The sequence below is a fragment of the Mus musculus genome, chromosome 12, assembly GCF_000001635.26.
Source record: "Mus musculus strain C57BL/6J chromosome 12, GRCm38.p6 C57BL/6J".
In the NCBI taxonomy this organism is placed as follows: Eukaryota; Metazoa; Chordata; class Mammalia; order Rodentia; family Muridae; genus Mus; species Mus musculus.
In genome coordinates this window covers 89514270-89537832 of record NC_000078.6, presented here as the reverse complement: position 1 = coordinate 89537832, position 23563 = coordinate 89514270, and the positions used below count along the sequence as shown (strand labels likewise).

At 38.9% G+C, this 23563-nt stretch overlaps 1 protein-coding gene across 45 annotated transcripts in view; it reads right to left on the bottom strand.

The window, feature by feature from the left end:
- The window catches only part of Nrxn3 (neurexin III), a 1612235-nt gene that overhangs the window by 797103 nt on the left and 791569 nt on the right, over positions 1-23563 (bottom strand). For 29 of the 45 annotated variants that reach the window (XR_001780421.2, XR_001780422.2, XR_001780425.2 and 26 more), the window contains 2 exons: positions 19901-19927; positions 4823-4942 (listed from right to left, as the gene is read on the bottom strand). Coding sequence is in view for 40 of the 45 variants with exons in the window: in XM_006515534.2 (XP_006515597.1) it covers positions 4823-4942; positions 19901-19927 (147 nt within the window). In the remaining 5 variants the exon portion in view is untranslated. The remainder of the gene's footprint in view (positions 1-4822; positions 4943-19900; positions 19928-23563) is intronic. The other 16 variants (XR_001780424.2, XM_006515547.2, XM_030246603.1 and 13 more) reach the window with 1 other exon arrangement.

The following is a 23563-nucleotide window of genomic DNA, read 5'->3' as shown; positions in this document are numbered from 1 at the left end:
TAAATAAAAAGCAAAAGGCCAATCAATGAGCAGCAGCACAGCTTAACAGCCACTCCTGCAGAAAACTGTCTAGAAAGGTGCTTCACACTCCACGATCTGCACGATCCACAGCTGCTCACTATTGATTTGTTGAACTCAAAGAACATCTATTATCACATGCCAGTGTGAACCCAGCAATTTCTCCACCAAGTAGCCTGCAATGTACAGTTAAGAGCACAGCACAGGAGAGCTGTCTGCTGAGGACACCCGGAGGCCCCACATTAATTCCCTTCTCATCCCACAAAGCCAATACAAGTGCCTCATTCCTAAAGCCAGGCAACCAATGTGTGCTCAGGGCTTGTTTGCCTGGGTTATCCTACATGTGCATCTCCAGAGCCCAAACGTAATAATGAAATCTGAGAATTGTCTGCAACTCCAAATGTTACAAACATGGTCCATGGTAAGAACACAGTAAAGGGGAGAGGGGAAATGTTTGAAAGAGATGTTTTCATGAAGTTCCTAGACAAGACAGTTTCTATAGCTACATGAAGAAAACTGATTTTGTGCAATGTGGAAGAGAGAAGAAGTGAACGGGAAGCCTCCAATGGGAGTTGTACTGCCATACAACGTGGCAAAAGTAAAGGATTCTAGATTCTCCTGACAGTATCATGATGAGAGCTTGCTAGAATTTCCCAGGCTCCTGGATTAAAATTATGTGTGTGTGTGTGTGTGTGTGTGTGTGTGTGTGAAAAACGGTTCTGTAAGAACCACTGTGTTTTAGCAGGAAGAGAAGAGTGACTCATAAGCGCCTATCCCTAGCTGGGAAGCCATTGACAGTGATGGCTGCTAGGGGAGAGAGGATCTGTTTTCTTTATGTGTCAGTCCCCTGGAATATTAGCAATACTACAAGCACACTCTAATGGATGGATCCACATCTAACATATAATAAAATACATGGGCAGCACAAACTAAACACACTGAACTATAAGTGAAAAGAGGGTGCAAAGTTGAGAGGGTTTGTAGATGAAGTTAGAGGACGAGTTAGAGGAAGAAGTTGGGCATGAATATGACCAAAATCCACTGTATGCATGTATTAAATCCCCAAAATATTATATTAAAAAGACTGTGTTACTAAGTTTCATTTCTTTTGCTGTTCCTTAACTGTATCCTCAAATAGAATTGTTATCAGCTGGGCCTCAAATGGTACTGACGCATGGAGAGAAGTCAGCCTCTTGGGTTTGACATTTTAGAGGAGCTAAAGACTGTCTTCAGAGAAATGTTACTTAGTAAATGTCTGTGTCTTTCCATAAAATCCCTCATTAACTCTAAATTGCTTCTGATAGTATCAAAACAGTCCCAAAGGCTGACTTCAGAGAAAGCGCTCCTTATGATTTTACCTTTACATAAAGCAGTGGAAGGTCATATCTTAAGCTGTGTGTAGCTGTTGGTAAATCAATTATACCTGAATTTCTCATCATGTGATTTCTTTTTCTGTCCCACACGAGGGAGTCACTCTTACACACGGCAATCAGCTTCTGAAAATGTGTCACACCTTAACAATGCTCAAATCGTTATGAGTTGATATTCACGCCACCACACTCATCAACCCAACATGCAAACACAAAGGATAATGGGATGAAAATGAAAGCCACTGAGGCTTGCTCTATCAAACCAGAAATCAAGGGTTTAAATGTACATCATACTTCTGGAAGCAGTATCAATGTGGCAGCATCGCAAAATTATACAGTAAAAACAACTTTGATGAATATACAGAGTTCATTACTGTTAGAACCGACATTACAATAAATGACCCAAAACTCAGACATTTATTCTTTTATATAAAGCTTTAAAAGTCACTTGGATATTATCAGATACATATCTATTTTAGGAAATATGAAACTTAGCCATCTCCCTGTGGATCAAGTTGCTATCCTCAAGCATACAGTAATAAACTGACATGCTTTCTTTTCCATTAATTAAGGATCAATCTGTTTCATCAAGGCTCATGGAAAATAATATATCAGATGCAAACTCACTCCTTTATCAAGTGTTTTTTGTCATTGGATTTCATATCCAGCGAATTCTCTTGGCATCATAGTGGCATTGCAAGAAATATAATTTATTTTAAGTAGATAAATAGGTGGGTAGATGGATAAATGATAGATAAATAGAGAGATGATACAAACATAGATAAATAGATACATAGAGGATATATAGAAATTAGAAATATGTATGACTGATAGATAATAGATAGATACATAGATACTAGAATGCTAGATAATAGAAAACAGAGATTATAGAAGATAAATAATAGATAAAAAGCTTGAGATAGATACATAGAAGATGATAGATAGATAGATAGATAGATAGATAGATAGATAGATAGATAGACAGACAGATAGATAGATGATAGGTAAGAATAAAGAGATATATAGATGACAGATAATACATAGGTAACAGATAGATGATAGATGATGTTGATAGATAGATAGATAGATAGATAGATAGATAGATAGATAGATAGATAATAGATAGAAGATAAATAATAGATAAAATGGATACATAGATACATAATAAAGAAAATATTCTACAGAATACCCACTTTCCAAAAATTAAGTAAAGGCCTTACTTTTGGGGCTTCTTGAAACATGTAGGTTACCCAAGCAATTTATTTAAGGGACTCTATGGTCTTCTATATATAATCTGAATCTAGCTCTTTTCTATATTTTTATCCTTCCCATCTTTTTTATAACTCATTTTATCCCTTCTTTCTCTTGTGAACCCTCCCCCAACAAAGCCCTAGATTTGTTTATACAATACATGAGTTTATTGAAGTCTTCTGGTGACACAAATGATAATATTCTCTCTACTTCTCAAATTGACTAAGTTTCATGAATTTATTATCATAAAAGTGGCACAGAATAACAGACAGTAAGTTTCGCTTTAAGGGTATTTATGCAATGAAATAGCAAATTACAACTCAAAGCGCCAAGTTCAATATAGAAAACAATGGTTTATAAGATAAAGTAGTGAGTTTGGTTCTAGGCACAGAAAACTGGCTCTGATGCTAATCCTAAAGAGAAGATCCTAAAAGTAATTCAGATGTCAAACATTGGATAAAGGGATACACATTGTAATACTTTTAGTCAACCTTGTATTTTGACATATTTGCCTGCATTTTGTTAAAACTTCTTAGTCATATCCAATGAATGCATCTGGCTTCTATGTACTTTTCTTGCTCAGTTATAAAAATTCTATGTGCTTAATTAACATACCACCACCTAGTAACAAAAGTCCTTGTACACTCTTCTAAAGAAGGCAAGCCAAATAGAATGTGTGAGTGGTTTGCTTTCCTAAGTCTTCTATGAGCAAAAGATACAAGAATGTTGTTAATAATATAACATCTAAAATGCATTTCTCCAAGTACTCATGCTTTGAAACTCATATCACAAAAAGCAATAACATTTTACCAATTCTGGTCCAAATGCTTCATTAGACACTAACAAATTGCCCAAGTTACATTCAAAAATAATTTTCTCTGGGGAAAAACAGAAGCAAATCATAGAAACCTAAAAAGAAACTTGGTTAATCTTTACCTGAAAACACTTGACCCATATGACAAAGCAACAGATCAATGACAGAAAAATCCATACATACCTTCGGAAGGTTATGGACACTGATGGTCATTAGAGAAACTTACCGTTTTGCCTCTTCTGTGTGTAGTCTCTTCCTGGCCATTTTCCCCTACCTACTGTTGGATGTATGCGTATTGGGAATAAGCTCGTGAGGATAAAGAGGCATTATGCCGTCAGTGAGAGGAGACAAATGGGTCCTAGTGAGTCTTTCACAGACAAATTGGAGGGAAAAGAAAAAGCAGATAGCACAATTCCCCCTGGTACTGGACTCACCCATAACTGTCTGTTTCAGAGTAGAATCGCTTTTCTAAATCATACATATGGAAACCAGAGTCTCAGCAACACTGAAGTACCGAGCAAAAGTGATTGATTCCAAGCCCTTCTGCAGATATCCTAGCACACAATATTTTCCTCCAGACTGCCAGATTCGCATTTGTTTACTTTTAAAACACCAAAAAGCCAAAATTGGAATGGAAACGGCAAGAAATGCCTATGCACATGGTAAACTCTGATTAAAAAGGAATCAAGTGAAACTAACTAGACACCTCATTTGGAGCAGATAGGTCGATAGATAGATGATGATAGATAGATAGATAGATAGATAGATAGATAGATAGATAGATAGATAGATAGATAGATAGATAGATAGCCCTTGTGAGTACTCCTCAATATGACTTCGCTTTTCAATCCAGTAAGCTTATGTACTTGTTTTATAACCAAATATTTTAATGAGTTTAGATTCTGTTGTTCACATCTACTATGAAGGCTGTGTTTAGAAAGATCAGATAACCAGAAGGGCCATCTAAGGCAGGTTAGTCAGGTTCTTTTGACAAGTCTCAAGCATTCGATTATCATGAAAAGGGCCATGATTAGGAAAAATGCTACACTAGCAAGGTAGAGGAACAAGGTGACAAGTGATAGATACTCAAGATACTGAAACATCTTCAGTAGAAGCATTGGGTCACACCCATGAAACCAGGCCTTTCTTAGACCTAAATCAATCAATGTACCTGCTGCAGCACTAAAAGAACAAAGTAATAATCATAGGCACCTTCAACATAAACTAAATATACTCTGTGTGTCATACTTAGTAATTATACATTTTTATATATGAAGGACAGTTATGTACACCATTATTTTCTACATTCCCCCTTAAGATTTCTCAGAGCCACTTGAAATTATCCCTAGGACAGAAAGTGTACACTCACGGTCATTGCACTGGTTTCCAGAATATGATGTCATGGAGCAGTCACAGGTGAAACCTTCCCACTGCTGCATGCAAACTCCCTGGTTGGCGCATGAATCCTCCTGACAGGTTGTACTGGGTCCTGGTAGTGCACAAAAGTGGAGGGTGTGGGGTGAGAAAGAAGGAAAGAACAAACATTAACAAATAATCAACTAAGACATCACCTAAATCTACCACCACCATGCCCCAACACGGTCAAAAACACAACCATCAAAAAATATCAACTCCATCACATGCAACAGAATTCAGTATATACCAAGTATGACAGAAATACATAGTTGGCCACACACCATCAATGATTACACAGGAAAGGGAGAGGGCTGAACGCATGTTCTCCTTTAGGTAGACTTTGCATAAAAGTTTCATGTTCTAACATTCAACAAGAAAGACACCTTATTTGGAGCATGGATTTGTACTTGAATAATGCTAAAGTAGAGAAAAATTGTTCTCATAATTCTAAAGAAATAATGTACAATGTTTTATTCCAAAACTAAAGGCCCCTAAATCCATTCTGTAATGCTGCAATTATGAGTAGAAAGGAAAAGGAGGGAAAATTAGCTCAAGTGTGCTGTGTCCTATAGGTGTTAAACAATTTATGTAAATTGTGTTATTAAGTCCCCCGAGAAGCTCAAATAGGTAATTATGATTAAACTCCATTCCATAGATTTATAGTATTAAACCAATTTACCCAAGGCCCCAACTTTCTCTAGGAATGCTAATGCCTATTTTAGAGAGATAAATATGGAGACTACCTCTTCACCAGATTCCCAGAGTGCAGTCCTTAGAACAGTCATCGAGTATTGGTAGAACTACAAATTCTTGGAGCCCACCCTTAATCTATTAAACTGGAAACTTTGAAGGAGACAGAAATCCATCTGCATAACCTTCAACAATTCTAATGCAGCCCACGCTTTGAAAGCTACCACACTATGCCACACTGTTATTTAGAGATTTAATATACATGATAAGGTGTGCCCGCCCCTGGGGTGTTTCTAGACCAGAAGATGCAAAAGAATTATTTTGCTGTAAGGAGAAACTAGTAAATCCTGGGTAATTTTCTTTCATTATCATTTCTATTTTTATGTGTCTTTACCTATCTAAATATAGTGGTGCATGTACATAATTTATAAGCCAGTATATCCACTTCCAAGGCATTCTAGGAATCTATTTATTTTCCAGACGGGAGTAAAAAAGAATATTATACAAGATTTGCAATCTCATCCCTACAGACAGCCATTAATATCAATCTTTTTAGTTAGTCTGAAACCAATCTTTAACCATTCTCTTTTCATTCTTAAGTTATACTTTGACCTAGGGGTAAATATAAATAGTAATATCTGAGCTAACAAAAAAAAATAGTGTAAAATTCAGGATTAGTCCAGATTCCCCAAGATTCTCAGCAAAGGAGATGGCCACTATGGCTCAGCCAATGTATTAGTTACGAATCAATGCATAAAAGCACTTGACAGAGTGAAGAAAATATATTTATTTATTTAAAAAATATTTATTATTACTGCATCTTTTGCATTTTCCAAGCTAAGCTTCACACAGGCACAGAATACTAAATGTGACCAGGCAGGGTGTTCAAGATAGATAAACTAGGAGAGAGAGAGTTCAACTTCTAGGTGGCAAGACATTTTGTATTTATTCATGAAGGGTGGAAGCAGAGCAAGCCATCAATCATGAGACAAAGCTATTAGGATATGACATAAGAAAGTTCAAGCCAATTACTAACGCTGAGGGAACAGCGCCACTGCTGGGCTTCTGCAGCTCCTATTTGCTGTGTGGTTCCCCCATGTGGAGATGAAAGGAGGGACATGGTCATGTTCTCAGTGGGTCTTAAACTTGAGCATTGTGTCCTGCAAGTTTCATTAACAATGGCAAATCAGGACAGCTTCTTTCAAAGGATAAAAGTGTCTGAGAAAGCCACAGGGCTCCCTAGCCAAACAGCTCTCACCAGACAATGGACTAGTAATTCAACTGTGCTCAAGAATCAGAAACACATGGAAGGCTTCCCCTTGAAACGCAAAAACTTTGAGAAAACACAGCAATTCTTTGCATGGTTACTGAAGCTGGAGAAAAGCCATTCTCCTCCCCTCTAACGGCCATAGTTTAGCCATTTTAAAAGACCAGTCTGCACATTGCCCTCCCCCCCCCCCCAGATCAAACATTCTTCAATAACTACATGCAGGATTCTTCTCCTTCTTTGTGGCCACACACTTATTATCTGCAGCATTAATGTCTCCATGTGACAATTTGAATTTTATTATGCATTCTACTATTTTCTACTTTTTATGTATCTGTTTTAAAATATTTGTTATTAAAAGACTAGTTGGTGCACACTTTTTAGAAGTCGTGTATTTTGCTTTGGGGAGGTTCTTTCTGCATTAGGAATACATGCATTCAAACAAAGTGTTTCCATATGTGACTAGCTGACATGAACTGCTAGGTTCATGAGTTTCCTTTATCTCATACTTTTAAATCCTTAATGATAAAGTGAGACTTTAGTCTGCAAAGAGAACAGACTAAGTCTTATCCATTAAACGGTTGCTCAGGAATCAGAGAGGGAATTACAGACCATTTCCAAATTCTTCTAAGCTATTCCTTATCCCATAAGGGTAAACCCCATGACTGCTGCATTATCACTATCCAGCTGTATGTTCAATGACTTCACATCAGTTCACAACTAAACATGGAGCTCATTTCAAGGTTTTCATCACGAGTCTCTTGCCTCCTATCCCTGTTACACTACCTACCATCTGTCCCCAGATCACTGTGTAACAGTATCCTTCCCACCTCTCTAACATGCTGATATTCAGACTGTTATCACTGTCTTTTTTTTTTCCATTTTTTATTAGGTATTTAGCTCATTTACATTTCCAATGCTATACCAAAAGTCCCCCATAACCCCCCCCCCGAATCCCCTACCCACCCACTCCCCCTTTTTGGCCCTGTCTTATGACATGAGCATCATCCCAAAGCTTGTGAGCCAAGTACATCTCCAGGCTCCAGGTAGCCCTACTGCTTGGGGGCTAGATCAGGAATCTGAGTTGTAACAGGCTCTCCAGGTGTTTCTCTTGTTTCTCTTCTTTTCTCTTCTCTTCTCTTCTCTTCTCTTCTCTTCTCTTCTCTTCTCTTCTCTTCTCTTCTCTTCTCTTCTCTTCTCTTCTCTTCCCTTCCCTTCTCTTCTTTCTTTCTTTTTTTTTTGGGGGGGGGCTTTCCCTGGGTTTATCTTCTTTGTAAACTGTATTTTATTGGATATTTTCTTTATTTACATTTCAAATGTTATCCCTGTTCTTGCTTTCCCCTCCAAAAAACACCCTCCCCCATCCCCTATTCTCGCCCCTTTCCCCCTCCCCCTCTCCCTGCTCACCAACCCACCCACTCCCACTTCTTGGCCCTGGCATTTCCCCACACTGGGGCATAGAGCCTTACAAGGCCAAGGATCGTTCCTCCCATTGATGTCCCACTAGACCATCCTCTGCTACATATGCAGCTAGAGCCATGGATTCCCCCCATGTGTACTCTTTGGTTAGTGGTTTAGTCCCTGGGAGCTCTGGGGGTACTGGTTAATTCATATTGTTGTTCCTCCTATGGGGCTGCAAACCCTTCAGCTCCTTAGGTCCTTTCTCTAGCTCCTTCACTGGGGACCATATGCTTAGTCCAATGGATGACTCTGAGCATCCACTTCTGTATTTGTTAGGCACTGGTAGAGCCTCTCAGGAGACAGCTATATCAGGCTCCTGTCAGCAAACACTTGTTGGCACCCACAACAGTGTCTGTATTTGGTGATTGTATATGGGATGGATCCCCAGGTGGGTCAGTCTCTGGATGGTTATTTCTTCAGTCTCTATGCCACACTTTGTCTCTGTAACTCCTTCCATGGGTGTTTTGTTCCCCCTTCTAAGAAGGTTCGAAGTATCCACACTTTGGTCTTCCTTCCTCTTGAGTTTTATGTGGTTTGTGAACTGTATCTTGGGTATTCCAAGCTTCTGGGCTAATATCCATTTATCAGTGAGTGCATATCGTGTGTGTTCTTTTGTGACTGGATTACCTCACTCAGGATGATATCCTCCAGATCCATCCATTTGCCTAAGAATTTTATAAATGCATTGTTTTAATAGCTGCACAGTACACCATTGTATAAATGTACCACATTTTCTGTGTCCATTCCTTTGTCGAGGGACATCTGGGTTCTTTCTAGCTCCTGGCTATTATAAATAAAGCTACTATGAACATAGTGGAGCATGTGTCCTTATTACCAGTTGGAACATCTTCTGGATATATGCCCAGGCGTGGTATTGCTGGGTCCTCAGGTAGTACTATGTCCAATTTTCTTTTTTTTTTTTTCTTTTTTTTTAATTTATTTTTTTATTACGTATTTTCCTCAATTACATTTCCAATACTATCCCAAAAGTCCCCCATACCCTCCCCCCCCACTTCCCTACCCACTCATTCCCATTTTTTTTTTGGCCCTGGCATTCCCCTGTACTGGGGCATATACAGTTTGCTTGTCCAATGGGCCTCTCTTTCCAGTGATGGCCGACTAGGCCATCTTTTGATACATATGCAGCTAGAGTCAAGAGCTCTGGGGTACTGGTTAGTTCATAATGTTGTTCCACCTATAGGGTTGCAGATCCCTTTAGCTCCTTGGGTACTTTCTCTAGCTCCTCCATTGGGAGCCCTGTGATCCATCCAATAGCTGACTGTGAGCATCCACTTCTGTGTTTGCTAGACCCCAGCATAGTCTCACAAGAGACAGCTACATCTGGGTCCTTTCAGCAAATTCTTGCTAGTGTATGCAATGGTGTCAGCGTTTGGAAGCTGATTATGGGGTGGATCCCTGGATATGGCAGTCTCTACATGGTCCATCCTTTCGTCTCAGCTCCAAACTTTGTCTCTGTAACTCCTTCCATGGGTGTTTTGTTCCCAATTCTAAGGAGGGGCATAGTGTCCACACTTCAGTCTTCATTCTTCTTGAGTTTCATGTGTTTAGCAAATTGTATCTTATATCTTGGGTATCCTAGGTTTTGGGCTAATATCCACTTACCAGTGAGTACATATTGTGTGAGTTCCTTTGTGAATGTGTTACCTCACCCAGGATGATGCCCTCCAGGTCCATCCATTTGGCTAATTTTCTAAGGAACCACCAACCTCACTTCCAGAGTGGTTGTACCAGCTTCTAACACCTTGTCTCACGTTCCAAGTCTATTACTCCAGACTTGCAGCCCATCTTGATCCTCAACTACTTTTGCCCCTGATGTAGCCAGAGGGTGCGCAACCCCTCATGCAGATTTCCAAAACCCATGCTTATCCTTTATTCAAGTTTCAGCTCAGAGAGAGCATGTTCAAACCACCCTATGAGAAAGCTACCTTTTCCATTGTCAGGTCTTCCTGCCAGTTTTACTTAACAATTACATGACCTATAATTAAATTGTTTGTTGAATGCTTTCTGCTAATGGACAGATAATACTTGCATATGTATGATTCACAATGTGTTACTTTGTTTACATATTTAAAACTTAGAGTAATCAATTAACTCAGGATAACTAATCCATCACCTCACATGATGATAACTTCTTGTATGGTTAGAAATAGATTTAAATCTGCTCCATTACAACTTTTAAAGCATTCAAATGCATTGTAATGTTCTATAATCACTAAACTATGCAATTCATCACCCAGGTTTAGTCCTTTTGTCTAGCTGAAGCCTTGGATCAATCCATTCTCTGCATCCAACTCCTCTCCCTGCCTCTGTGTCTGCCATTGCAACTATTTAAATTCTAAGCAAATGAGATTGCATATTTGTCTTTCTATGATTACTAATTTTACTTGGCACTATCACTTCCATTACTATTGTCATGAACACACCCTCCCCTTTCTTTTTCTGTGTGCATGTGTGTATGCATAGAGGTACATTCATGTGTGGGGATAGAAGTGCACATGTGTGCATGAGGTTTAAGATCAGTCTCAGATATTGTTCTGTGGGTGTCATGCACTTTATTACTGGCCTAGAACTCAACAGTCAGTATAATCTGGCTGACCAGAGAGCCTCAAGAATCTGCCTGTTTCCCCTTTCCTAGTAACCTTATGACACGTACTCACCACCACACCCTGATGTCTTATCTGTTGTTGCTGTAGTATTTTTATTGTTCTGTAGTATTTTTATTAATTCCTTGGCATTTTCATACAATGTATTTCAGTCCTACTCACTGCCTACCCTTCTATTCCAGTACCTACCCAACTTTTTAAAGAAGGGCTCTAGGACTTGAACTTGGGTCTTTGTGTTTGAATAGCAATCACTTTATCAACTGAATTATATCCCTAACCCAGTACTTCACGTTTTAAAGGTTGAATGTGTTCATCGGAGTCTTTTTTCTTTATCCGGTTACCTGATGACCACACCTAGTTCATTTCTAATTCTTAGCTATTCTAGACAATGTTTCAGTGAACATCAGAATAAAGACATCTCTTTGACATATTGATTTTAATTCCTTTGGATATGTGCCCAGAAGTAGTATCGTTAGATCATATGCTCATTCTATTTTTAGTTTTCTGAAGAACTTCCATACTGTTTTCTGTAATTACTGTATTAATTTACATTCCCACCAACAACACATAATGATTCTCTCTTCTCCACTTTCCTGCCAATTTATCATTTTTTTCCATCACAGTCATTTTAACAGATATGAGTTACTAACTTGTTATGGTTTAATATCTGTTTCCTCAATGATTTGAGGTGAAAAGGTTTTTACATTCATGATACATAGTGGTATTTAAATATTTTGTCCATATTTTTCAATGGATCAATTTTTGTCAGCAACTTGATTGATTGTGTTTCTTTTACACTTGAGATATTTACCTATCAACAAATATTTGATTTGCAAATGTTTCTTCATAATCCACATTCTATTGTGGTATATTGTGTCCATATTCTATTATTCTCTTGCTATGTGAACATTTTGTAGTTTAGTGTAATACAATTTCTTTATAAATATGTATATTTACACACATATATATTTGTTCTCCATATTTTCAGTATTATGCAGGAAACCTCGCCAAGACAAATGTTATAGAGCATTTTCTATGTTTTCTTCTAGTGATTCTATAGTTAGTCCATCAAAGGCTGATGTCCTATTTGATTAATTTACACCTTGTATTTCTAATGTAACATTTGGTCTAGAACAATATTTCTCAACCTGCCCAATGTTGCAACCCTTTAATATAGTTCCCCATATTGTAGTGACACCCCCAACCATACAGTTATTTTTGTTGCTGCTTCATAATATAATTTTGGTTACTTTATGAATTGTAGTGCAAATATTTTTGGAGATAGATATTTGCTAAAGGGTTGCAACCCATGGGTTTGAGACCTATAGATGGAGTGGAGACTCCTGAGTCTGTAGTGAATGAATGAAGGATTATGAGGAGGGAAGGAAGCCCAGTGAGTGGGATGGAAGAAAGAAAGGAGGAAAGGAAAGATGGAACAAAAAACCCATCAGAAAGAAGAGGGGCAAGAAAGAAGGAGAGGGGCTGGGAGAGAAAGACGGAAAAGGAAGAATGGAAGCTACAGAGGTAAAGGGGAAGACATATTCCATTAGTGTTTAAAGCCAATTTTTCCTGAAAAATAAATTTCTCTAGAATTTATTAATTGTAGTCCATATAAACAAATTTGGGCTTGGAGCCCGTTATTGGTTTTTTAGTTTGATTAATTGATTATTGATTGATTGATTGATTGATTGGGGGTTTTGTTTTGTTTTGTTTTAAGTAGTATATGGTAGACCATGATTTTTCTTCTAACTTAAAAATGAGGTACATTCTGCTGGGCCAGGTGGCACACACCTTTAATCTCTGGACTTGGGAGGCAGAAGCAGGTGGATCTCTGAGTTCAAGGCTAGGTAGGTCTACAAAGTGAATTCAAGGATACCCAGGGCTACACAGATAAATCCTGTCTCAACAAACATACAAAAATAAACCAAAAAAAAAAATGTAGGTACATTCAGGTTCACCATATATTGAAATAGGATTCTCTTGTGTCACTATACCCAGGTACAGTGAGAAATAATTATGTCAAATGGAAAATTGAGTTAAATATAGAACAACATTTCTAAATGATAGTAGTTCTAATAACTTATTAGCAAAGTATATTTTATATCCATGTATTCAATGAACATATATGTTCTATTCAATATTTGCTCCATATAAATAATAACTCTTGGGAAAAAATGAAATTAAAGAGGTGTGCCATGTGGGTCATGATGGTGGGTTGGGAACTTTTTCAACAATGTTTCCCACTGTATATCATTTGATAGAAGCTAACCTTGACTAAACATGACAATGGCTATGAATAGCATGACATGGTATTAGTGTGCTGTCTAATTTCTAGCTTTATTTTTCACTGCCCTAGGAAATAATAACGTTGTTTGTTTCTTCCATTCTGTTGTTGTTAGATGATAATCTGACAGCTGCCACTAATGGATCCATCTCGATTGGGAAATTTTTTTTCTCTCCAAGAACTGCCCCATGCTCTCATTGGAAACCAATCCTCTCCAAATATACCTCTGAGGCATGTGCCTCCTGATGTTGTCACTTCCTCTTCATGTTCTAGAAAATGAAGTTAACAGAGGATATTTTATATTTACAGACCCTTGAGATGAGAAAGCTCATTACCCTGGTAACAACGTGGACTGTTCTCTTCCAGTACCTAAGCAGAATGTAACCAAATATATTTCTCAATGTCCCAACTTACTGTTGGTGAATGCTGCTGAACCCGCATCAGCTTCTACCCTTAAGGTAGAACTGGGGCTATGTCAGTGCTCAATATGGCATCACAGTCTGTTACCAATGTTAAGTTGCTCATGGCTTCTCAGTTAGCAGCTGAGAAAAATCATACAATCAGCATGATGAGCAGGAACACATTAGTGGCAATTTCAGTGACACCTCAGTGGTTTTTAGCTACTTCATCCCCTTCATGATACACTGAGAATACTATACTGCAACATAGGCCTAAGAAGGATATGCTGATGACGATTTTTGCCCCAACAGCCTCTGAACCATGGTCTGTGTTGGATATTAGCAACATCTAGGATATAAATGGATTTGTTTCATGCATTGACTTTAGTGGGATATAATGATCCTAGGGTGGCCCATTGGAAGCTACCTCCTGTTTTGTCTTGTCAATTGCCTTGCTGAACTGCTAAGAATCTCTGTTATGGAACAGGCCACAGAACACCTAAGTCATCAAAGAGTCATGAACCAAATCCCATGCTTAAATGGTAGGAGAAGTAATATCCCCCTGGCAATGAGGAGGCAGGAGTTCACCCTGCCCCAAGTAGAGGAGGGATGATAAGAAAGACTAGTCAGCTGTTATCGTAATCCTTCTTGCTTCAATCGCCCTATTCTTGGGGTGCCTGAACCATAGATACCCAATGATGACATCACTCCCTTTCTTAAGAACAAAGACCTTAAAGTTAGTGACTTTAAAAACGCAAACTAAGGCCTCATTATACATCACAAAAATCAACACATGAAGCAAATCCGTTTGTCTTAGATCTTGCTGACCACACGGATCAGAGGCTACTGGGGAGAAAAGCTTCATCAGGACATCCTACGTTTCAACCCGCTCTGGTACCCATGCTGCAGATTTTATTTTTTCCCCCATTAGCACTGATTTAGTGTTCTGTTGGGGTAATATAGGGTAGGTAAAAATGTGTGTGTGTGTGTGTGTGTGTGTGTGTGTGTGTGTGTGTGTGGTGTGTGTGTGTGAGAGAGAGAAAGAGAGAGAGAGAGAATGAGAGAGGGAGGGAGGGAGGGAGAGAGGGAGAGAGGGAGAAGGAGAGGAAGAGGAAGAAGAAGAAGAAAGAAGAGGAGGAAGAAGAGGGGGAGGAAGAGGAGGAGAAGGAGAAGGAAGAAGAAGAGGAAGGAAGGTAGAAGGAATGGTAGAATGGTGTGCTGGCTAGCTTTATGTCAACATGATGTAATCTATAGTCATCAGCGAGGAGGGAAGATCTATTGAAAAAAAATCTCTATAAAATCTTGCTTTAGGAATGCAGGTTAGACACTTCCTTAACTAGAGATTGATGTGGGAGAGTCCATGCTCTTGTGGGTAGTGCCACCCCTGGGCTTGTGGTCCTAGGTACTATTAAAAAAAAACCAACCAAACAAACAAGCAAACAAACAAACAAAAAAACAGCTTAAGGAAGCCACTAAGCAGCACTCCTCCACAGCCTCTACACCTGCTCCTGTATCTGAGTTCTGCCCTGTTTGAATTCCTGTCCTGACTGCCTTTGCTGTTAGAGTATGATATTGAAGTGTAACTAAAATAAATCCTTTCCTCCCCAATTTGCTTTTGGTCATGGTGTTTCATCACAGCAATGGGAAGCATAACTGGGATAATGGGCATTGAGTAAATAGCATTAGAAATAATTAAAATAATATTTTATAAAAACTCTCTCCAGCTTAAAGTCATTCAGATACTTTCTAGTATCTCTGTACTCTGTGTACCTAGAGTATACTCAAACACAAATTAAAACCTATGATATAGTAGAAAAAATGTAGCTTTAAATCCAGTTCTAGCATTTACTATCAAGATAAATGTAGCCTATCTAAACTTACTTTCTGCATATTTGTGATATAAATGATTCTACTTCATGTGGTGAGGCTTAAGTGAAATAACTTATGTAAAGTTTATAAATAGGATAACAGTATAAGCCATAGAATGGCATGATAGAATTTACATGTCTGTAGCATTCTCCTAAACTTGGTAACTTTCAATACATGACATTGTCAGTTTTCTTGAAGGGAAAAATTGGGCTTTTTCTTCCTGTTTTAGTTTGGTGGAAAGTTGGTGAGATACTCAGAAACAAAATGTATTATATAAATAATAGGTCATATTGACACAATTTCTCATCTTCGAAGGACAAAACCAAAACTGCTATGGGATGTTCAGCTTAATTCCTATCCCTCTTATTATTTCCCATAAGGCAAACTATTTTTGAAGAACTGATTTCTTTTAAGTCAGGTGACATATTTCATTACATAAAATATAGCAGAGAATGTGAAACAGCCCTTAGCTTTGAGGAAAATGAGGTAAAGAACATTGCTTGTAGCAAAATTGGAAAATTAAAATGTCCATCACAAATGAAAGGTAAATGTCAATGTCTTCTAAGAATGCCTTAATAGAGGGTCGATGAGATGGCTTAGTGGGAGTAAAGGCACTAATGGGCAACTTTGATGACTCTTGGTTTTTCCCCAGGACCCACATAAGGGAAGGTGAAAACTTGCTGCCAAGCATCATCTTCTGAACTATACTACACATATCCACGCACATACCACCTATCTACATAAGTCACTAAATCATTGCAGTATAGTGTAAAAAAAAGGAGATTTAAAATTGAAAATGCCTTAACAGAACTTCAGATTTTTTTTAAGGCATTCAAACCCCGAGATATTAACCTTCTACAAATAGCAAACATATAACCCCTGTCACCCTGAGCTAATTAACCATCACGTTCTTGCTTACTATCTGGGAACAAGAAAAGCTAAGGTTTCTAGTAAAGAAGTCGTTGAATTCTAAAAATAAGACTGTTAAGGAAAGCCATGATGAACATAAAGAAGTGATTCTCACGAAGTGTCTGGCTGGATGAAGCATGCTGCTCTACTTCCCACAGTATTGTTGTTTGTTTGTTTACTTGCTTGCTTGTTTGTTTTTTCTTTGTTTTGCTCCTTTCTTATATAGATAAGGTTTTACAGAGATTTTTATTCTCTGGTGAGATCTACCTTGAAAACCTAAAGAATGATCAATATGCTTCCATAGGATGACCATGCTATGAATGGATGACTAAGACAAAACCTCTCAAACTGATGGCACCTCTCTTCCACTGAGTAGGACCCATAGCCTCCCAATGAGCTTGTATAGATCTTGGTGTGAATACAGGAGGTTCATAGATTCCTTGCAATCTTTTGTCATAAGGTGTCTCTGTTATCAAGCACAAGAAGGAAAAAGAGCTTGTTTTCATCCTGGATACCCTGAGCATCTTCTGGGAGGGAACTTTTTTTCCCCTTTCTTTAGACAGTAGAGTAGCAGAGCCTAGGAACCTGTCCCTTCTCAGTGGAATAGGCACCCTACTTCTCCTCTTCATCTCTGTCTTCAGTTCCTATCTTTTTTTTTAAATCAGTTTCTACTCTGAAAGAATGGGCCAGGAAATCTTTATATGATACAAATCAGACTCAAATATCAGTTCCCCCCTTATAGCAGCTTCAGGATAAATCTAACTCCTTACAAGGAATCTCAGCTACTCTCTCCCCACTCCCTGATCCAGAATCATCTACCACATCTCCACATGTGTATTATTTCAGTTTAATTGGACAATCTTTAGTTCCTTGTACCAGCCAAGCTTTAAAATGAGTTTCCTCTATAAATTTACCTGGGAAATACCTGCTACTTAGTCTCAGTTAAACTTCTGCCTGAGAAATTATCCTGAAACACTCACCTTGACTACCTTTAACCATTCATGCTAGTCAATTTCCTTCCTCCTCACATGGTACTGTATAAAACTCCAAGATAACTTTTTTCATTCTGCAATGTAATTATTGGCTGCCTTCCTGGCTTCTCTGATATGTAGACAGCATGATCTATACTCCTAGATAAATGTGTGATATACAAGAATAGCTGAAACTCCCCCTGTTAAACCAAGCAGCATGGTCATTAAGGAAGTTTTTTTTTTTAATTAAGTAAATAAAACACAATCCAATAACACAACCAGGAGGACTTAAACTATTGATTATTAACCCAGACTACAAATGTCACTCCTCATAGCTCATTCTTATATACATTTTAGAGTCACTTTGCCTCTTTATTGTAAACTGCCTGGTTTCTTTATTGTGTTTTTACTGCCCTTGGTACTTAATGCTACAAACTATCTCTGTCCACAGTTTACTGCTGAATGTGTCAGCTTAGGAGAAATATCTATCCACTATTGTCAAGAAAACTAAAACTGAAAAATGACTGTATCCTAGAGTTAAGTTACTTACTGGGCTCTTGTAAAAGGGGACTCTTAAGATATTTTGATGTCTTTTCTTCCCCAATATGTATACACTTGGTAGATAATTTATGATAAATAAAGAGACCAACCACACCTTTGTATGGCTGTCAAACACCATGTTTCTATCTTGCTATCTTTGTGTTTTGAATGTGAAATATTCCCTGGTCCCCAAGTTTGAACACTTGGCTCCAAGGTGGTGGCAGTTTTGGGGGAAGTGGAAGAATATTCGGGACCATCACAGGAGGAAATGGGTTACTGGAAGCACCAGGCTTGTGGTCTGGTAGCTTGGGCCAACGCCCCATCAATTCTCTGCTTCCTGACTAAGGGTGCAGTGAGACCAGCCCCCTCACACCGCCAGCACACCTTCCCTGCCAGAATGAACTACCGTTTTTAAACCATGCACCAAATGAAACCACTTTTCTGTAAGCAGCCTTTGTCAGATACTTTTTCCCAGCAAGGAGAGAAGTTAATTAAGGCAGATGGGTAACTTTAAGATGATTTTGCCACATACAGAGTCCCTAATGAGAGCCTCTGAGCCAGTGTCTAGAAATTCAAAATCTACATAGTTAATATATTGGAGAACAGAAAAACTGAGGGTAATATATAGTTTTCTCGCTTAACCTATTAAATCTGCTCCAAAGGAGCTTCAGTCACTTTAGACTATCATATACTGCACATTGATTCCTCTTCCTCCTTCTGCTTTTCCTCCACTTCGAGAAAAATATGTCCCTTTTTCAACAATTGAGCCTAATGCCTAAAATATTACCCAAAAGGGCTACCTGCTTTAAAACTGAATGCTGTTACAAAGCATGCTTGAAGTTCAAGGTATGTGTTCTTTTCACAAATTGTAATATATACCAGGACATATTTCAATTTGCTAAGAAGAGATGAAGAGAAAAGAACTGCACCCAATCTAATGGCACTATCAGTTGATGTATGTGTGCTGTCCCTGCCTCCCCTGTCCCCCACCCCCAAAGGTAGACACTAGGATATCTACCCACGTGGTGCATATAAAGGAAGTCACAGCAAAGGAAATGATCCTAGAGATGAAATATCACTTTCAAAAGGTACCTTTGCCTTCATTATTTCTCACAATTTGGTCTGATTACAGATTCTGTAGTGGCCATCTGAGGCTTTATGCCCTGGTTGCTATAAGACATTTAAAATGCTCTGTTCCTCCCTTGCTATTCCGAGTCAAAGCAGCCTGACCCGACAGGAATGACGGGCCATTATTGACTTTGCAAGGTGTCTCTCTGAATGACAGCAGCAGTGGCTTCTCCCGCAGATATTCACTGACATCTCCCAGGCAGACGTCCTTTGTAGGATATTCAGGATAAAGCCAACAGACCCTCTGTTTCCCCAAGAGTCCTTTTTCTGCTTAGATCACACAATAGAAAATTAAAGTACTCAACCAAAATCCCCAATAGGAAATATAAATCTCTGCGATGTGTTAATGGCATTAATATCTCCCACATGCCTAAAATATTTCTTTAAAATGAGTTGAGAGAAAATGATATGGTCGTTTATAAGGTCCAAGCATTTAAATGTCCTGCTCTAGAAAATGACCTTCCTGACCTAGAGAGTAATAAATTAAGAAATCAAGTGGCTGTTTCTTCCTCTTCAAAGTTCTTCCTTCTATCGCTGCTGAATAGCTTGAAAGGAGCCAGACCCCCTATGGTAAATACAGGGAGAAGCATTAATTATTTCCAGAATAGATCCTATTGGAAGACAGTGATAGCATGGGATGCTTCAAATCTCTTTGGTCCCACCCAGAATGGAGTCATGTTCTTATTCCCATGATATATCCTTTGTACAATAATATTTCATGTGTACTTTTTGGTTTTCTGTCACCCTTTCGGAAGAACACTGGCTTCAGCCCCCTCCCCAACAATGGCTGCTGTCTAAGAAGTGTGACAGCTAGAAACCCTCTAATGTAACAATACCAAGGGTCACACAGGGCATCTTTCAGTCCAAAGTGGTACAAGAGCCTTCTCTACCTTGCAGGTCAGCTTTGGTCAACGCAACTTTGTTAGCAAAAGAACAGAAAAAGCGAAAACAATAACCAAAGGTTAGTTAGAGTAGAGTCAACTGGTTAACATTACAGAAACAAAAAAATGCAGTCTGCATAACCAACATCACTCAGACAGACACTTGAAATGCTCTACAAAGTCACCAGAGACACAAGACACAAGGATGCACAAACCAGGGCAGAGCAGGGCCTCTTGGGAGCCAAGTCAGCAGAGCTAGGACAGGGAAACAGTGAAGTTGACAAAGCACAAGCGACGGGCAGGGACAGCCTTCGCACAGGTACACAGCCAACCCCAAGGCATTCACTCTAGAGATAACGGCAGCATGTGGCCAGACTGGAAGACACATGTGCACACTCAAAGCCCACAAAAATACTTTGGGACATTTAGGAGTTGAGCATAGGAGAGTCACCACGCCACCCCAGTCCCCTTCTACCCTTGAAAATGCCACCAAGGGATATGGCTCCAGAGTCATGCATTTCTACCCAGATGACTCATTGAGGACACCAAAGAGCTTAATTTGTTTAATTTGTAGGAATATAAGCAAATGTTTGTGGGCAAAAAGGCAAAATGAATGTCCTTTTTGATTGATTCATGCCAGGTCCAAAATGAAGCACGTGGTATATTCTCTCAGATGTTTCCCCTCCTCAACTGTGCAATAGCACTTCTGCTCAGGATGCCTCAGGCTCTATAGCTAAGTTGATCTCAACAGGTATTTATCAGCTGAGTTTGAAGTAAGGCATTACTTTAAAAAAAAAAAAAAAAAAAAAAAAAAAACAAAAACAAATCTTGACCCAAATTAGAGGCCAAATGTCATAGCTAAAATTTGAGTGGAAATCTGAATTAACTTCTAAATCACAGACATAAATTAAAAACCTACTTCCAGATCATTCTTAGTTACTAAATAAATTAATAATTTGAGAACCAAAGAATGTCAAATTTACACATTTTAAAATAATTTCTAACTCTTATAATTTCTTACATATGTTCTTGGAGGTCAGGTAAAGGGAAAAAAGTACATTTACTCCTTTAGGATCTTAAAATATCAATGCCAGTGACTTTGGCAAGAAATTATATTAGATCTTAGACTGCTAAAATTATATAAATATATAAAAACCTAACATATTTGCCATTTTAAGTAGAACCAAGTCATGTTTTGTCAGTAAAGACAGCTATCCCCACCTTGTTTACTCTCTCTATGAAGAAATAACACCAAATTACATGCTCTCTTTCCTGTGCATGCCATGTGCCTTATACCAGAAGATATTCTTAGGAGCCACATGCTATGTGCAAGAGACTCATGAGAATGGAACCCTCTGTAGATTCTACAGGGTTGGAGGTCCTTTGTTTCGCTTTGCTACTATCCTTTACAGTGTCATTTCCACAGAACCCTAAAAAGGCGCCCAGGATCTTCTCTGGGGCCTTATTCACAATGCTGCAAACTTCCAATGATAGTAATTTATGCCTTAACCCACTTTTTGGCCATTTTTCCTTGCCACTTAAGCTAATTATCGAAGTCATTTGTGTACAATAAACAGGGACCTTCCTCTCTCCCTTGGCACTCAGCCTCCACTTCATCCCACCCAGTAGGAAAGTCTTAATGCTCGGTGGGCAACCATCATAATTATCTCCATGGCAATAGAGTGCATGCGATTAGGCCCTCGGGCTTTGCCATAGATGGATGGGAGAGCCATCAAGTCACAGTATCCGGCTTTGAACAATCAGAGTACTTAGAGAAAGGCTAGAGTCTGCCATAATGCATGTTGTGAATCACCCAAGTCGATGGAGAGCTTTGGGGAGAGCTGGGAACATTTGCCCCAATGTGATGGGTAATTTCCTTCTGCCAGAGCTCTCACTGCTTCCCCTGAATCTCTCCTGAGTGGGCTTCATTCCTCCCTTCTGTCTTTACATTTTTGTAGAAGTTACTTTAAACTTCCTTTCTCTCCGGTCCTGTCGCTTTATTTCATTATAACTCCAAGTTTCGCATTCTATGGAGCTCTGCTTCCAATACAGCAGCCGGACAGACACACTTGTGGCAAGAGAGCTGCAAATGGATGTGGCCTGAACTTAGTGGCTGCTGCAAAGGCAAAGCACACAAGCCTTTGAAGGTTTAATACAATCAAAAGGATATACAATACCCATGCGTCATTTTATGACATACTGAAATGCTAATATTTTGGGAAAATTTGCTTAACTAAGGTGAAATATATAATGAAAACGGATCTTCTGTTATGCTACACATTTTGAAATATAACTCTTAGGAAATTTTAAGTCACATGTGTGACTTGTGCTACATTTCGCTCTTTTTTTCTGGCATGTATGTGATATGAGTATATGTGCAAGTGCTGTGTGTGCAAAGCACATGCATATGGTGGCCAGAAGTTGATATCAGGGTGCCTTCCCTACCAAAGCAATCTCTTACTTGGACCCGGAGCCTATTGATTCAGCTAATATACTTAGTTGCTTGCTCCAGACATCCTGTCTCTGTCTCTTGTGGCCTAGGACTAAGGATGACCTAACCAGCTGGGTAGGATGCTGAGGACCTACCCAGTTGTGTGGATGCTGGGGATCTAAATTCTGCTGCTCATGCTTACAGAGAACTTGCCTTACCTGCCAAGCCATCTCCCCATCCCTTACACTACAGTTCTATTGGTTAACAAAGCTTGAGGGTTAGATTCTTAAGTGTTCAATCTGAATAACATAAGACACATTAAGAATAATTTGCTATTTAAATAGTACTTGATGCTTTCTTTTCTTAAAAGATTTTATTTTTCAAACGTGTGTGAAGGTATGTGTGGGTCTCTGTGTGCGTGCCACACATACACATGCATGAGAGAGAGAGAGAGAGAGAGAGAGAGAGAGAGAGCACAAACATGAATGCAGTGCTAGAAGAAAGTATTGGGCCACTGAATGCAGTGTTATAGGTCACATAATAAGGGTGCTAGGAGCTGAGTTTGCATCCTGTGGAAGAACAAGACTGCTTTTAACTCCTTAGCCATCTCCCTTAGCCCTGCTTTCTGTTTTTAATATGTAATTTCACATTGTAATTTAACTTGATACGGTAATTCTGAGAGAAGCTCAACTCCTGTCATCCCAAAGCCTTCTAAAGTAAGATACTCATTTGAATGCCAAATACGTCATTTTTCCCTGCATTGTTTTTTACCATCTGAAGAACTCTGAGTAGACCAGTAAGTCCAAAAGAAATGGTCAAGTTGAATGAAATTGTACAGCATTTTCAGGAAAACACAAAATGTCTACCTCAAATGCCTTTTGATGCTTAACCTCTTGCCCATCATACACACAGACAGACAAACACACAGATACACACACACATGCACACACACAAGCACACATGCACACACACAAGCACACATGTACACACACATACACACATGCACGCACACATGCACACACACATACACATGCACACACACATATATACACACACACATACACACACACACACACACACACACCATATTTAATGGCCATCAGAATTGCAGAATTAAAAACATTGTCTTGGTTAAAGGAGACCGGGAAGCAGATCGTAGGGATGATCCTTTTGACACTAGTACCAGGCAACTGACTCAGGCAAGGCAAACATCTTTTGTAGCACAAGTTAGCCTGAGAAGC